At 42.8% G+C, this 15,532-nt stretch overlaps 1 protein-coding gene across 2 annotated transcripts in view; it reads left to right on the top strand.

Moving 5' to 3' along the window:
- Window positions 1-15,532, top strand: part of THRAP3 (thyroid hormone receptor associated protein 3) — a 49,808-nt gene that overhangs the window by 26,510 nt on the left and 7,766 nt on the right. For both annotated transcript variants that reach the window (XM_026455700.1, XM_026455699.1), the window contains exons 3-8: window positions 3,603-4,505; window positions 6,287-6,988; window positions 8,895-9,067; window positions 9,751-9,862; window positions 11,592-11,676; window positions 14,252-14,439. In XM_026455700.1, the coding sequence (XP_026311485.1) occupies window positions 3,603-4,505; window positions 6,287-6,988; window positions 8,895-9,067; window positions 9,751-9,862; window positions 11,592-11,676; window positions 14,252-14,439 (2,163 nt within the window). The remainder of the gene's footprint in view (window positions 1-3,602; window positions 4,506-6,286; window positions 6,989-8,894; window positions 9,068-9,750; window positions 9,863-11,591; window positions 11,677-14,251; window positions 14,440-15,532) is intronic.

Raw genomic sequence — 15,532 nt, 5'->3', positions numbered from 1 at the left:
AATCATTGCATCAGTTGATGTGGATGTTTGAAGATCTTTTGTTAGACTTTCTCTGTGAGTGTCAAATGGACTGGGGGGTTGGCTTGAGGTGCAGGGTTGGGCTATAAGATATTCCAGGTCTCTTTAAATGACAAATCCAGATCAGCTTTGATTGCCATGCTGATTGCCTGATTCCTTTCCTCTGCCAGCACATAGTATTTCCCACCCACTTTGGAAGAAAGAACGTTTTATTTTTATTTGAGCTGCTTGCTTCAAATCTCTATAGCTGATTATTTTTCACCAAAGTATTTTTGAAGGCCTGAACCAAAGTTTATTTGCATCACCGCAAATAAAGGATAGCTAAGAGGATTAATAATATGAACAACATGGCAAGGAAAAGAAGCTTCAACTCACTAAAATAAACTTTTAGAAACTTAACCAGGAGTCATTTGTATACAGTGTGCCAATTACTAATAAGCTGCATCTAATTAGTAAATGTATCTTAAAACTTCTTAAAAATCACTGTTGAAAACATCATTTTATCTCACTAAACATAAGAACACTTCTTTTGAATTTATTGCCAATATTTCCTAATTCAGTCAGTTTTCACACCTTCAGGTGGATTTCCCTATTTTAATTATGTCTTGGAATAGGATGCCAAACCTCCAGCGTCTTTCCTCTCTTGGTGTGTGTTGTGAGTTGAATTTTTCATTCTTTAAAAGTGTTTTAACTTTCTTTTGTGGACAGATAAGAAGCTTTCAGTAGATACAAGTTTCTGTATGTGAGTTTGGGAAATATTGGTGTATTTAAATAATAAAGGGGAATCTTTGTACATTTTCATTCTCTTTCTCAGAAGTATATTAGCAAGGAGATGATTTGTCATGTTTGACACTTGGAACCCCTGCTGTTTATTTCAGATGAGTATCTAGAATTTTTGTCTTAGATGAATTGATTATGAAATTTAAAATAAACCTTAGATGTCAGTGATTAAACTTTTACTCTTGATGATTTCCAGAGCCCTATAGTACTTCTAAGGGGTCTATTAAACAAAGGATTGGTGGTTTTGTTTTTTACCATTTAACAAAAACAAGGTAGATGTTAAATGAAGTCTGTGAGAAGCCATCCTGAAAAAGTAGGTATGCATAAATATTGAAAAGGGAAACCCTAAATTTATCTACCTCAGGAAATTGCTTTTGAAGCCATGGGACAAGCAAGACTCTTAGTAACTCCTACCCTGTACCCAGAATCTTGATTTAGGGAGTTTAAACCTCAGTTTTAGCTCATTTGGTTATGAAAGATACCTTTTTAAAATTTAATCTGGTAAGTAGAAGAAACTAAATAATTGGTTCAATTATTTACCAGTTATTTACCAATTATTCAGTTTTGGTTGCATAGCCTCTATGCAACCAAAACTGAGAGACAAAATTGAATTGAATTGAATTGAAAAATGTTAACCAACTCTGAAGTATTTATGACAGCTGGAATTCTGGGCAGTTCTTTTCTCCTTGTTGTGCAAATCATTTAGCACTTGCTCACTGACTTGGCAAATGAGGAAAAAATATTTTAGGGAGGCAGTATGTGCTGGGGTAGGTCTAAAGATACTTTAACATGCTATGATATACCTAGAAGAGACTTGTTCTGCAGGAATTTCTCCACTAGAAAGTATGCTTTTATACTTGATTGTAGTCTGACTTCTCTGTTTTTTAGAAACAGATAAATTTGCCACTGGATGTTCAGTTTTTATTTCTGGCCTATCTGTTTCATGGTTTTTTCTTTTGTTTTCCCTCTCCTGCAAGGAAAGTATCTATCCAGAGAGTTTGAGAAACCATGCCTTTAAATTAACTAACTGCTGAGTTCTACAGAATTGGAGAAAATTATTTCCTTGTATTTCACAGACTGTATCCTTTTAAGTGACATCTCTTAAATAACTTCATTTGCAATCTGCAGAGACTCATTTTCCTGCATCTGTGCAATGACTGCGAGTTTTGGATGCAGTATGCCCAGGGCCCTCACTAGTTATTGGTAACAGAAGCAGCAGTAGCCTATGAGGATGGGAACATGAATTAAACCCTCCTTAGTGCTGGTGGTGGATCACCTACCTCAAGCATAGCCCTTTAATCGGGTCATATTCACTTTCATAATCTGCATCTGCCTCTCCCTTCTTTTCTTATATTGTTACTGTTTTCAAATGAAAAGTGTGGAAGGTAAGTTTTTTTTTTTAATTGTACTTAATTACAATAACAGCCAGCAGTAAGATATATCTTTGTCAGTTGCTCTTATTCATGGTGTAGATAAAAAGTCCTGAGTACAGTGGGCAATAAATAGTGGAAAACCAATCCCACTTTATCTTTAGATAAAATTGAATGTACTTTCTTCTTAAAAATACTGTTTTGTTTAGTTGTTAAATCCTGAAAAAAACTGGTATATTTGTTAAATGGAGTTATTTGGAAAAACAAAAACGCATCTGTTCCCAGTCAGATAAGAGAAGGTCTGCTGATTAACTGAAGAGTTTTTTACTTACTTCTAGCCAGCTGCTTAGGAGTAGTTTTTTAATGTTAATGATCTATATCATAGTAGATGGGAAAAGTGGATCCAAGAACCCCAGTGGATTTTTACACCAACATACATAATTTTTGACTTTTTGATGGAAACAAAGTTCCTCATCGTTGACAAGCCTGATGCTCAGGAATGTACAGTTTTGTTTTTCTTTTTTACCAAGTTAGGTTACTATCAAGTGCCTGTGGTTCTGGAAATTCACCGTGTTCTACCAGAGTTCTATATTGTTAACTGGAGAAGAACACAACACTAGCCCCTCTGCACACCTGGGTGGTGGGGGGTATTTTAGTTCCTCTTTGCTAACTTCATGTGTCCTTGGGTACCTTATGGTCAGATAGTGCCCTCTTGTGGCACCTATGTAAGATCATGTAGCTCAGCCACAGAAATATGACCTAAGTAGTGAGACCATTTCCAGGTCCCTAATTTAAAAAAACAATATTGTATGTTTTGTTTATGTGATTTTAGTAAGTTCTTTTAAGCTTTGAGCAGATGCATTCTCCAAGTTTTCTTTGGTGTATACCTATTGTAACTACACTTTTACGATCCCAAGCCTTAGTGGTATCTAAGAAATTAGTCACGCACAAGAGGGAGAGCTGACTAGGATAGGGTGTGAAGTGTTGCCACAGTGTGGGTAGGGGTCAGAGTACCTGTCTAGGTACCGCAGCTAGCAGTTTTTCTCTCATTTCCAATGACCTGCAGCCCTGTTAAAATCCCTTTGCCTATGAAACTGTAAGCTGTTATTATGGTATATTAAAATGGTCTTTGTGTAGTTGACTACCTTAAGAAAATGTTGATAGTTTCTCAGTCACTGTAGAAGTACTCCTCCATTTTAAATGTGCTGCAATATGAAGTGACCTGTGTTTCATCACTTGTTCAAATGATTCTTATTCATGTTTTTGTACTTAGTAAGGGCCATACGTAGTGGGATTAAATATTTGTGCCCTTGCTTTGAAAACAAAACTGAAAGTGAGTGACACATAAGGGCAGGGATTTCAGAACAGATTTTTCTTGAATAAAAACACTTGTGTCAAAAATTCAAACATTTGTCTCTTTCCTTTCCATTCCAGTTCTAGGTCTCGTTCCAGATCATATTCTCCAGCTCATAACAGAGAAAGAAACCACCCAAGAGTATATCAGAATCGGGATTTCCGAGGTCACAACAGAGGCTATAGAAGGCCCTATTATTTCCGTGGGCGCAACAGAGGCTTTTATCCATGGGGCCAGTATAACCGAGGAGGCTATGGAAACTACCGCTCAAATTGGCAGAATTATCGGCAAGCATACAGTCCTCGTCGAGGCCGTTCAAGATCCCGGTCCCCAAAGAGAAGGTCCCCTTCACCAAGGTCCAGGAGCCATTCTAGAAACTCTGATAAGTCATCTTCTGACCGGTCAAGGCGCTCCTCATCCTCCCGTTCTTCCTCCAACCATAGCCGAGTTGAATCTTCTAAGCGCAAGTCTGCAAAGGAGAAAAAGTCCTCTTCCAAGGATGGCCGGCCATCTCAGGCTGCCGGGGATAACCAGGGAGATGAGGCCAAGGATCAGACATTCTCTGGAGGCACCTCTCAAGATACAAAAGCATCTGAGAGCTCGAAGCCATGGCCAGATGCCACCTACGGCACTGGTTCTGCATCACGGGCCTCAGCAGTTTCTGAGCTGAGTCCTCGGGAGCGAAGCCCAGCTCTCAAAAGCCCCCTCCAGTCTGTGGTGGTGAGGCGGCGGTCACCCCGTCCTAGCCCCGTGCCAAAACCTAGTCCTCCACTTTCCAGCACATCCCAGATGGGCTCAGCTCTGCCAAGTGGTACTGGGTATCAGTCTGGGACACACCAAGGTCAGTTCGACCATGGTTCTGGGTCCCTGAGTCCATCCAAAAAGAGCCCTGTGGGTAAAAGTCCACCATCCACTGGCTCCACATATGGTTCATCTCAGAAGGAGGAGAGTGCTGCTTCAGGAGGAGCAGCCTATACAAAGAGGCAAGTGTCTCATTTCCCCTGCCTGGTTGTGTTTTTGTCTCACTAGCTGGCAGTTTAATTGTAATGTGATCTAAGTTAAGAGCTCTGATTAATGGTAAAAGGTAATCCCTATTTCCTAGACTTTTCATTAGTAAACATTAAAAGCATCACCCAAGGAAACCTTTAGGTTAACTCTAGCTTTCCTACCTTCCTGAATTTGTATTGCAGCATAAACTTTCTTTAGACTACTCTGCAATGATGTTTTCACATTTAAAATTTGCCTTGGATTCTACCAATGTAAGCCAAAGAACAGTAGAGATTTGTGGGTCAGCTATCAAAAAAAAGTATGGTCTTTGCCAAAATGAATGGCCATTGGAGCTCTTAGACCCTGTAGCACCCACCATCTACTATGTTCGATCTGCATCAGCCTATCATGGTGAAGAGCTGCACCCTCAATACCCTCCAGTTGAGACTGGGCAGAATGGGAAAGGCCAAGGCTTAGTCCAGGAAGGCCTTGTTTTAAAACCACAAGGTGGGTGTATGTCCCAGTAGAAGCCAACACGGCTGCGTGTTAGGAGAGGACATGGCAGTGCTTCCGTCTTTCTCCCCTGGGGGACACGGTGAGTTGGAACATGAATCTTTGTTTGTATGGTTGGATGGATTGGGATGGCAGAGAAGTTACAGGGAAGTTGCATTGGGACCAGGTTGTGGTCAAGAGGGACTAACCCAGCAAGTGGTTTCCCTTTTTTCTTTCTTTTATCATATTTAGCATATTTTTTAATCCCTTGATTCTTCTTGGCTGTATTAATACGACTTTGACTTGATTATTAGGCTTTCTGCATTAATGGTACAGATGAGACGTTTTGAATCTGTACTTGGCTTCAGTAAGTCTGTTTTATTTATTTACATTTTTATTTCAGTAGGTTTTTGGGGGAATAAGTGGTATTTGGTTACATGGATAAGTTTGTTAGTGGTGATTTCTGAGGTTTTGGTGCACCCATCACCCGAGCAGTGTACACTGTACCCAGTGTGTAGTTTTTTAATCCCTTACCCTCTCCCATCCTTCTCCCTGAGTTCCCAAAGTTCACTGTATCATTCTTATGCCTTTGGGTCCTCATAGTCTAGCTCCCAAGTAAGTCTATTTTAAAGCATAAGTTTTGTTCCATGCCAGGACTGTGAATCTTTAGAAGACTTGAGCATGAGCTCTGTTTTTCCATAAGAAAGAGAATGATGATTTTCGCTGCTGTCACCCTCTCCCCCATTAACATGTATTTTGTTTTTATTTGTGTTCACAGTATATTTCATATTTAGATCTTCTAGGTGACTTGAAGCAAATTTGAAGTCTCTTTTTAGACTTGTATTTCCAAATGTGAGTTGTATAAAAGCAAAACTGTCCAAGGTGTTCTATGTTAACTTTGCTGAAAGCAGATTTTAAGTGACTGAGTGAAGGTTGGGTAAGACCTTAGTTATTTTTTGCCGTAGATCACATTACAGGTAAGTGGGTTTTTGTTTTTGTTTTTTAGTATCCTAAAAATAACTTTTGCTGTTCTCTTTGGTTGCTTTTGTAAGACACAACTCCATGGATCATGTATTTTTCTCTTAATTGCCGAGTTCATAGAACTGTGAATGGCAGTTTTTCAGAAATTACTAGGAAGTAACCACATAGAAAGTCCTTTGGTAATACTGAAATCCATAAGACATATTTTTTCAGAGAATCAAAACCAAAAACAGTAAGGCACTATTTTAGAGCAAGGGATGCTTAAGAAGCCTCTTGTGTGTCTCTCTTGTGTTTTTATAACTAGGTATCTAGAAGAGCAGAAGACAGAGAATGGAAAAGATAAGGAACAGAAACAAACAAATACCGATAAAGAAAAAATAAAAGAGAAAGGGAGCTTCTCTGACACAGGCCTGGGTGATGGAAAAATGAAATCTGATTCTTTTGCTCCCAAAACTGAGTCCGAGAAGCCTTTTCGGGGCAGTCAGTCTCCCAAAAGGTATAAGCTCCGAGATGACTTTGAGAAGAAGATGGCTGACTTCCACAAGGAGGAGATGGATGATCAAGATAAGGACAAAGCTAAGGGAAGGAAGGAGTCTGAGTTTGATGATGAACCCAAATATATGTCTAAAGTCATAGGTGCAAACAAAAACCAGGACGAGGAGAAGTCAGGCAAATGGGAGGGCCTGGTATATGCACCTCCAGGGAAGGAAAAGCAGAGGAAAACAGAGGAGCTGGAGGAGGAGTCTTTCCCAGAGAGATCCAAAAAGGAGGATCGGGGCAAGAGAACCGAAGGTGGGCACAGGGGCTTTGTGCCTGAGAAGAATTTCCGAGTGACTGCTTACAAAGCAGTCCAGGAGAAAAGCTCATCACCTCCCCCAAGAAAGACCTCTGAGAGCCGAGACAAGCTGGGAGTGAAAGATTTTCCCACAGGGAAGTCTTCCTTTTCCATTACTCGAGAGGCACAGGTCAATGTCCGGATGGACTCTTTTGATGAGGACCTTGCACGGTGAGATGTGCTTCTTCTTAATCCTCATGCTTTAGTGGCCTAAGTGGTGTCTCCTAGCCCTTCTCCCTGGGGACATTCTGTTGTGTTCCCCCTGCTGTCTTAAGCTTCAGTGCTGATGCTTTCATGTCCACCTGTGTTCACTAGAGAGTATGTGTTACGGAGTGATTGTGTGCTTTGAGGGGGACAGTGTCCCTGGGGTAATGAAGTATCTCTTCAGTCCTTAGTGACTGGCTCATTCTCTGTTCATCACTACACCACCAAGTCCAATACTGTTTCTTGTGTTTAACATAGCTTTGCCTGTGAAGCCATCCTGGATCCACTTCTTCGTTCCTAGCTGGATCACCGAAGTCTATAGTATAGCCCTTCCCCATCAGATAACATAGCAGTTTTATTGTATTTTATTTTATTTTTGAGACAGTCTCTCTCTCTTCTTTTCTTTTTCTTTTCTTTTTTTGTTTTTTGAGATGGGGGTCTCCCTCTGTCACCCAGGCTGGAGTGCAGTGGTGCCATCTCCACTTACCACAAGCTCCGCCTCCCAGGTTCGTGCCATTCTCCTGCCTCAGCCTCCCAAGTAGCTGGGACCACAGGTGCCCGCCTCCATGCCTGGCTAATTTTTTGTATTTTTAGTAGAGACAGGGTTTCACCGTGTTAGCCAGGATGGTCTCGATCTCCTGACCTCGTGATCCGCCCACCTCGGCCTCCCAAAGTGCTGGGATTACAGGCGTGAGCCACTGCACCTGGCCCAGAACCTCTCTCTGTCACCCAGGCTGGAGTGCAGCGGTGCACTGTCAACTCACTGCAACCTCTGCCTCTCGGGTTCAAGCGATTCTCCTGCCTCAGCCTCCCGAGTAGCTGGGATTACACGCACCTGGCACCACACCTGGCTAATTTTTGTATTTTTAGTAGAGGCTGGGTTACACCATGTTGGCCAGGCTGGTCTCGAACCCTTGAAGCCAGGTGATCTGCCTGCCTTAGCCTCCCAAAGTGCTGGGATTACAGGCATGAGCCACTGTGCCTGGCCACAATTTTAGAGTTAAGGAAGGCAATACATCTACCCGCTCTCCCCTAAATTTTAGGAAAGAGTTGGGAGGCCAAGGCTAACTGGTTTTTTACTTGGCATAAACTACTCAGCCAGCTGGAAGTCTGTGTAAACAGCATTCCAGCCACACCCCACTCCCACTTCATGACATCACCTCCCTGAATCAGGCCTTGGCTGGTCATGCTAGCTGATCTTTTTATTGATTGATTGATTGAGATGGAGTCTCAAACTCGTGGGCTCAAGTGATACTCCTATCTCTGCCTCCCGAAGTGTTGAGATGATGAGTGTGAACCACTGCACCCAGCTGTAGTTGATCTTTTACAATACTTTCTCTGGCCGGGCGCGGTGGCTCAAGCCTGTAATCCCAGCACTTTGGGAGGCCGAGACGGGCGGATCACGAGGTCAGGAGTTCGAGACCATCCTGGCTAACACGGTGAAACCCCGTCTCTACTAAAAACTACAAAAAACTAGCCGGGCGAGGTGGCGGGCGCCTGTAGTCCCAGCTACCCGGGAGGCTGAGGCAGGAGAATGGCGTGAACCCGGGAGGCGGAGCTTGCAGTGAGCTGAGATCTGGCCACAGCACTCCAGCCTGGGTGACAGAGCTAGACTCCCATCTCAAAAAAAGAAAAAAAATACTTTCTCATTTGTTGGGTGTGTTAAAACCAGCAGTGACTAAGGTTTAACACTTCACTCCACTTTTGGATATCCTTTTCCATAGTTACAGTGCATTGAAGTTACTTTCAACTTCGGTAGGAAGAAAAGAAGTTTATGGATGGATTTAAAACTCTTCAAAAAAGTATTTTTATGGTTTTAATGTTCTTTCTGTATATCATGTTCTAATTGGGCCTCCCCGTATTTCTTTTTCAGACCCAGTGGCTTATTGGCTCAGGAACGCAAGCTTTGCCGAGATCTAGTCCATAGCAACAAAAAGGAACAGGAGTTTCGTTCCATTTTCCAACACATAGAATCAGCTCAGTCTCAGCGTAGCCCCTCAGAACTGTTTGCCCAACATATAGTGACCATTGTTCACCATGTTAAAGGTGAGTCCAGACCCTGGCCTGCTTCAGGCTGGTGTTCCACACTTAGAAGAAGGATGAGTGGGTGGATAAGGAGTTTTGGGGGGCCCTGTATCTCATCTAAAGGGCCTTTGAAGCTAGGGGCTGGCTTGAAGGAAATTGTGTTCAGGGAACAATTTCCATGTTTTAATTGCAGAGCTTAGCATTTTGAAATGCTGGTAACCTGTGACCAAGAGAACAGGTTAAAGCCAATAGCAAAATGACTTTTCTAGCATCTCTGTCTTCTCTCCTCTAAGTGATCTCTTACGGACCTTGTGGTGTGAATTTCTTCCTTCAGAGTATTCTATCATCCCCCTGGGCAAATGGAGTTGGGCAGGTTAGGGAATGGCTAAGAGAAGTGATGGAGAAGCTGGGTTGGGCCAGTTGGCAGGTTCCCTCTGAATGTAAACTCAAGCAAGAGTTGGTGCTGTATTTCTGAGGAGAATAAACTTCAAGCTTCTGTCCTAAGACATGGGAACTACAGTGGAAATCTAATGCCCAATATGGGACTGTGTTTGAACCAGCCATTTTTCCTTCCTCTTCTCAGTATATATGTTGTGTGGATTTAACTACTTTAGTTGCATCTCTGTGGTTACCGGTTCCTGCAAAAGAGTTAAAACATTGTGTCTGCCTTTGGTAACATACTGTGTTTCTTTTAATCCCAACAGAGCATCACTTTGGGTCCTCAGGAATGACATTACATGAACGCTTTACTAAATACCTAAAGAGAGGAACTGAGCAGGAGGCAGCCAAAAACAAGAAAAGCCCAGAGATACACAGGTAAGGACCTTGGCCTTATACTGGATGTTGTAATAAAATACTTTGTACCAGACATTAAACTCACCATGTTAAATTCTGCTGCTAATGCACCTTTAATACAAAATTTACGGTAACATCCTTCGGACTCTAAGAGAGCTGTAGGCATTTATATTTTAGAGTGTACAGGACATGCTTTGGGACAATAGTCTCTCACGTTGGGCCTGAGGAAAACAGCTCTCTCTTTTTTTTTTTTTGAGACAGAGTCTCGCTCTGTCGCCCAGGCTGGAGTGCAGTGGCCGGTTCTCAGCTCACTGCAAGCTCCGCCTCCCGGGTTTACGCCATTCTCCTGCCTCAGCCTCCGAGTAGCTGGGACTACAGGCGCCCGCCACCTCGCCCGGCTAGTTTTTTGTATTTTTTTAGTAGAGACGGGGTTTCACCGTGTTAGCTAGGATGGTCTCGATCTCCTGACCTCCTGATCCGCCCGTCTTGGCCTCCCAAAGTGCTGGGGTTACAGGCTTGAGCCACCGCGCCCGGCCGAAAACAGCTCTCTTGACATAGATTAACTCCTGTATTACTGGGAGCTGGCAAATGTTAGCCTGAAATTACTGTGAGTAGGTAGAGTAAATGCTAGTTTCTTTTCTTTCCTTTTTTTTTTTCTTTTGAGACGGAGTCTCGCTCTGTCGCCCAGGCAGGAGCGCAGTGGCCGGATCTCAGCTCACTGCAAGCTCCGCCTCCCGGGTTTACGCCATTCTCCTGCCTCAGCCTCCCGAGTAGCTGGGACTATAGGCGCCCGCCACCTCGCCTGGCTAGTTTTTTGTATTTTTTAGTAGAGACAGGGTTTCACCGGGTTAGCCAGGATGGTCTCGATCTCCTGACCTTGTGATCCGCCCTTCTCGGCCTCCCAAAGTGCTGGGGTTACAGGCTTGAGCCACTGCGCCCGGCCATTTTTCTTTACTTTTTTGAGGTGGAGTCTTGCTCTGCCACCGAGGCTGGAGTACAACCAGGCTCCCTGCAACCTCTGCCTCCCAGGTTCAAGCAATTCTCATGCCTCAGCCTCCCAAGTACCTGGGATTACAGACGTGCGCCACCATGCCCAGCTAATTTTTGTATTTTTAATAGAGACAGGGTTTCACCATGTTGGCCAGTCTGGTCTCGAACTCCCAACCTCAGGTGACCTGCCCGCCTCGGCCTCCCAAAGTGCTGGGATTACAGGCATGAGCCACTGTGCCCGGCCTAATGCTAATTTGTTTAGGCAAACCCATTTATTAATATTTCATGGTAGTTTAGTCATGGATTAAATCATGGTAGTTGGATTCCTTTAGAAGAATTTGCCTGGGGGCTAGAAGCGGTAGCTTGTAGGATTATCTCAAAGAATTTTAAGGCCCAGCAGGTTTAAAGACTATTCCATTTGGTTGTGGGAGTCAGTTCAGTGGATAGGGACTAGAAACAAAGTTGGCCTTACCTTTAAGGCTGTGGGTGAGTCCATCTTTCTGTGTGTAGCAAAACCGAGAGAGAACAAAAACCTCTAACTTCTGTCACACTTTGGGAACCTGGGACTCTGTTTGTGTGTGTGTATGCCTACGGGAGAGTATAAGTATGTAAGTAAAGAGTAAAAGTAATACATACATAAGTCATGAAACATAAGGAAAAATAATGCCTGTGAATCTGTTACCCAACTTAGGAGCTAGAATATTACCAGTATCATATTCACACAATGGAATACTATATTGTTCTGTATTTTCAATTTTAGGAGAATAGACATTTCCCCCAGTACATTCAGAAAACATGGTTTGGCTCATGATGAAATGAAAAGTCCCCGGGAACCTGGCTACAAGGTGAACTGTTGATTTGATCAGTAATTCCAACAAAATGAGTGCGTTGGGCATGAACTTGACAGAAATGTGTTTGTTTAAATTACTCTCTACTTAAGTTTGTGTTTTTCTTTTAAGGATGGGCATAATTCTAAAAATGAACTACAAAGGGTTAATTTTTATTAAATGTATCAACAACCTTTGTGAAGTGGTTAGAATATGGTAAATGACCCCAAAGTCTATTGAGGTGAGCTTGAGAAAAAAAAGAGAGGAGTTTTGGAACAAGTGCCCATGATGAGAGAAGAAACTTTTTGTGATATTTTTCTGCTTGTAAGTATTATCAAATCAACTGTATACATGCACTATTTCCAACCATGATTTCAGAAAGACATGCATGTCAGAGAAGAGTGAAATATTCATGTCTTAACTTAAGTAGACTGTTTTTAAACAGCTGGTCCAGTTTTTTTTCCTAACGTTGTACCATATCTATCATCTGTCAATTACTGTTAAACATTACTTTGATGGCCCAGCTACATTTGCAATGATGTGCACGTAAACACTGTTATTAAGAAGTTAAAGCTTGTGTACAATCTTTTACTGTGAAATAACGAAATTGGGCTTTAAAAAATCTTAGTATTTATTGATCTTCATTCACATATACAGTTGACATTTAAAATTACAGATGGTTATTCCAATGCTGCTGAAACCTTTTCTAAAAAAAAATTTGTCTTGTTGGTTGAATGTGATGAGAGGCGCTCTTGGGCAGTCTCTCTTCTCTCCCACCCCTCTTTCCTCCTCCGAGTACCCCTTCTCCAGCTTGGCACTAGCCATGTAAAACCCAAGGTTTTCTTTAAAACATCAGAAGAGATCTTGTCCTCCATGCCCTAAAAAGCCAACCCCTGGGAGCAGTGTTGCATTTGTCTTTTTGTCTTTTTTTGCTCATTGGAGGATGCAGAGGCCCAGTTCCCTCTGTTAGGAAACAAATTAAGTGATAAAACAATAAACGGCCGGGCAAGGTGGCTCAAGCCTGTAATCCCAGCACTTCGGGAGGCTGAGGTGGGCGGATCACCTGAGGTCAGGAGTTTGAGACCAGCCTGACCTACATGGTGAAACCCTGTCTCTACTAAAAATACAAAATTAGCCGGGTGTGGTAGTGCATGCCTGTAATCCCAGCTACCTGGGAGGCTGAGGCAGGAGAATCACATGAACCCAGAAGGTGGAGGTTGCAATGAGCCAAGATCGTGCCACTGCACTCCAGCCAGGGCAACAATAGCGAAGCTTTGTCTCAAAAAAAAACAAAACAAAACTATAAACCTACTTTCTGCCACTCCTGTTGTTAAACTTAATTTTTTTAAGTTTAGTAGTTCATGTATATAAATTGTTAATGCAGAGTGAACTGCTCATTTCCTCCCTGAGGTACCTCCATGAGACAAATCCTAGTGTGGGATGTCCTGGAACTACCATGCATCTTTGCCCCCACTGAGTTTCCCAAGAATTGTTGAAAGCCTTTGCTGCAGTGGTCTGAGCAGGTGTGCTGTTGCTGCTGCAAAACATACCTTCATAGCTGTACTGCTTAGGAAGCTAGCAGAGAAGTTTTTTCCTTCCTTCCCTCCTCCCTTCTTCCCCTCCTCCCTCCCTTCCTTTTTCTTTCTTTCTTTCCCACTTCCCCTTCCCCTTCCCTTCCCTTTTCTTTCACCTGGTAATACCAGTTTATGAATTCCCTATAGTTTTTAATATTCCCTTTCTAGAGAAATTTCTCAGCATAACTCAGGGTTTTGAAGGCTGCTTAAGTCTTCCATTGTCCCTCTTTGGACTCAGTACTCAGAGATAATTCCAAGTGGAGGATAAGCCATGCGTGGATACTACAGTATAGGTAGGGGAAGGTGAGCATTTCTACTCTCAGTGGTGGCTAAGCCTGAACCAGCCCAACCACCTACTCTTCCAGAGCTAATTTTAGCCTTCTCAACATTTTAATTTAATTTTATTTATTTATTTATTTATTTTTTGAGAGAGAGAGAGAGTCTTGCTCTATTGGCCAGGATGGAGTGCAGTGGCGCGATCTCTGGCTCACTGCAACCTCCACCTCCTGGGTTTAAACGATTCTTCTGCTGTAGCCTCCCTAGTAGCTGGGATTACAGGCACACGCCACCTTGCTTGGCTGATTTTTGTATTTTTAGTAGAGAACAGGGTTTTGGTTGTTGCCCATGCTGGTCTCGAACTCCTGAAGTGATCCGCCTGCCTCAGCCTCCCAAAGTTCTGGGATTACAGGCGTGAGCCACTGCGCCCGGCCAGCCTTCTCAGCTTCTAAACTAGCCAGAGTCATTACTGGGCCAGAAAAGAAACAAACTGAGATCAATGCATAGCATTTTCAGAAGGCCAGCATCATTGTTTTGGAGAACTGGCTTGGGTTCTGTGAGGGATCCTTATGGAGTAACTTCTGTGGGACATCCTGCATCCCTTCCAAGGTTGGGTGAGATGCCTCACATTTCCCAGTGCTTCCTCTGCACCCCTCCAGTGGAGTAAAAACCACAGTTTGTGGGATGGTTGAATTGATGGCTCTGAATCCCAGAAACCTTAATTTTGACTTATCTTTTGATAGGCTGAGGGAAAATACAAAGATGATCCTGTTGATCTCCGCCTTGATATTGAACGTCGTAAAAAACATAAGGAGAGAGATCTTAAACGAGGTAAATCGAGAGAATCAGTGGATTCCCGAGACTCCAGCCACTCAAGGGAAAGGTCAGCTGAGAAAACAGAGAAAACTCATAAAGGATCAAAGAAACAGAAGTACGTAAGCCCCTGTCACCCCTTTTAGACTCTTAAGTTTCTTGTCTGCCCCCTTTGGGCTGTACACCAGAACTTTCAAATCACAGGAGTTTAGGGTTAGTAATTCCAGCAACTTGTTTCTTCTTTTAATCCATATAAATATCAGTAGGGTCCCTAGTTTGAAAACAATTTCTACATCAAAATAGTGTGATCTTTGTCCAAAGAAGGCTTCATGACAGAAGTTAATCTGTTAAATTGACCACAGGGATGGTGTGGAGAATCATTAGAATCATTTGGGAATTCCTTTTGCAGTTTCAGATGTGCCTTTTTTCATCACACATTTTCATGGGGAGGTTGTATTTTAGAAATGGCACAAAGTCATTGTCAAGTAATAACACTGTTTAGTCAAAGAAACAGGGTGGAACTAGATAGGACATGATTGTTGATCTTAATAAACTAGTTTTACAGACAGTTCCAGGAGAGGTGTTCCAGGTACTCCTTAAACAAAGGTGGCATTGTTGAACTTTGTGGGGCAATATTCATGCCTATGTCCTGATGTTTCTGTTTACGTTTTTGAATGTTCCATGACTTTTTAATCATGTGTCACAAAAAGTTGCACAATTGAAGCCCCATACCTTCTGGTAAGAAGCAACACTTCTGCTGATTCTGAACTTCAGCTGGCAAGCTTTTATTTTTTTGAGACAGAGACTCACTCTGTTGCCTAGGCTAGAGTGCAACTTCCGCCTCCCTGCTTCAAGTGATTCTCCTGCCTCAGCCTCCTGAGTAGCTGGGATTACAGGCACCTACCACCACACCCAGCTAATTTTTTGTATTTAGAGATGGAGTTTCACCATGTTGGCCAGGCTGGTCTTGAACTCCTGACCTCACGATTCACCCACCTTGGCCTCCCAAAGTGCTGGGATTACAGGTGTGAGCCACTGTGCCTGGCTGTGTTTTTGTATCAATTTTCTGATAACCCCTTGAGATAAGTCGAACAGTTGGTGTGATACCCATTTTGCCCATTTGAAAGATAAGCCAAGCTTAGAATGATGTACCTTACGATTACAAGTATTGGGCGCGGGCCCAGTGGCTCACACCTGTAATCCCAGCACTT

Source organism: Piliocolobus tephrosceles, chromosome 1 (genome assembly GCF_002776525.5).
Source record: "Piliocolobus tephrosceles isolate RC106 chromosome 1, ASM277652v3, whole genome shotgun sequence".
NCBI classification, from domain to species: Eukaryota; Metazoa; Chordata; class Mammalia; order Primates; family Cercopithecidae; genus Piliocolobus; species Piliocolobus tephrosceles.
This window is presented reverse-complemented; position numbering and strand designations above follow the sequence as displayed.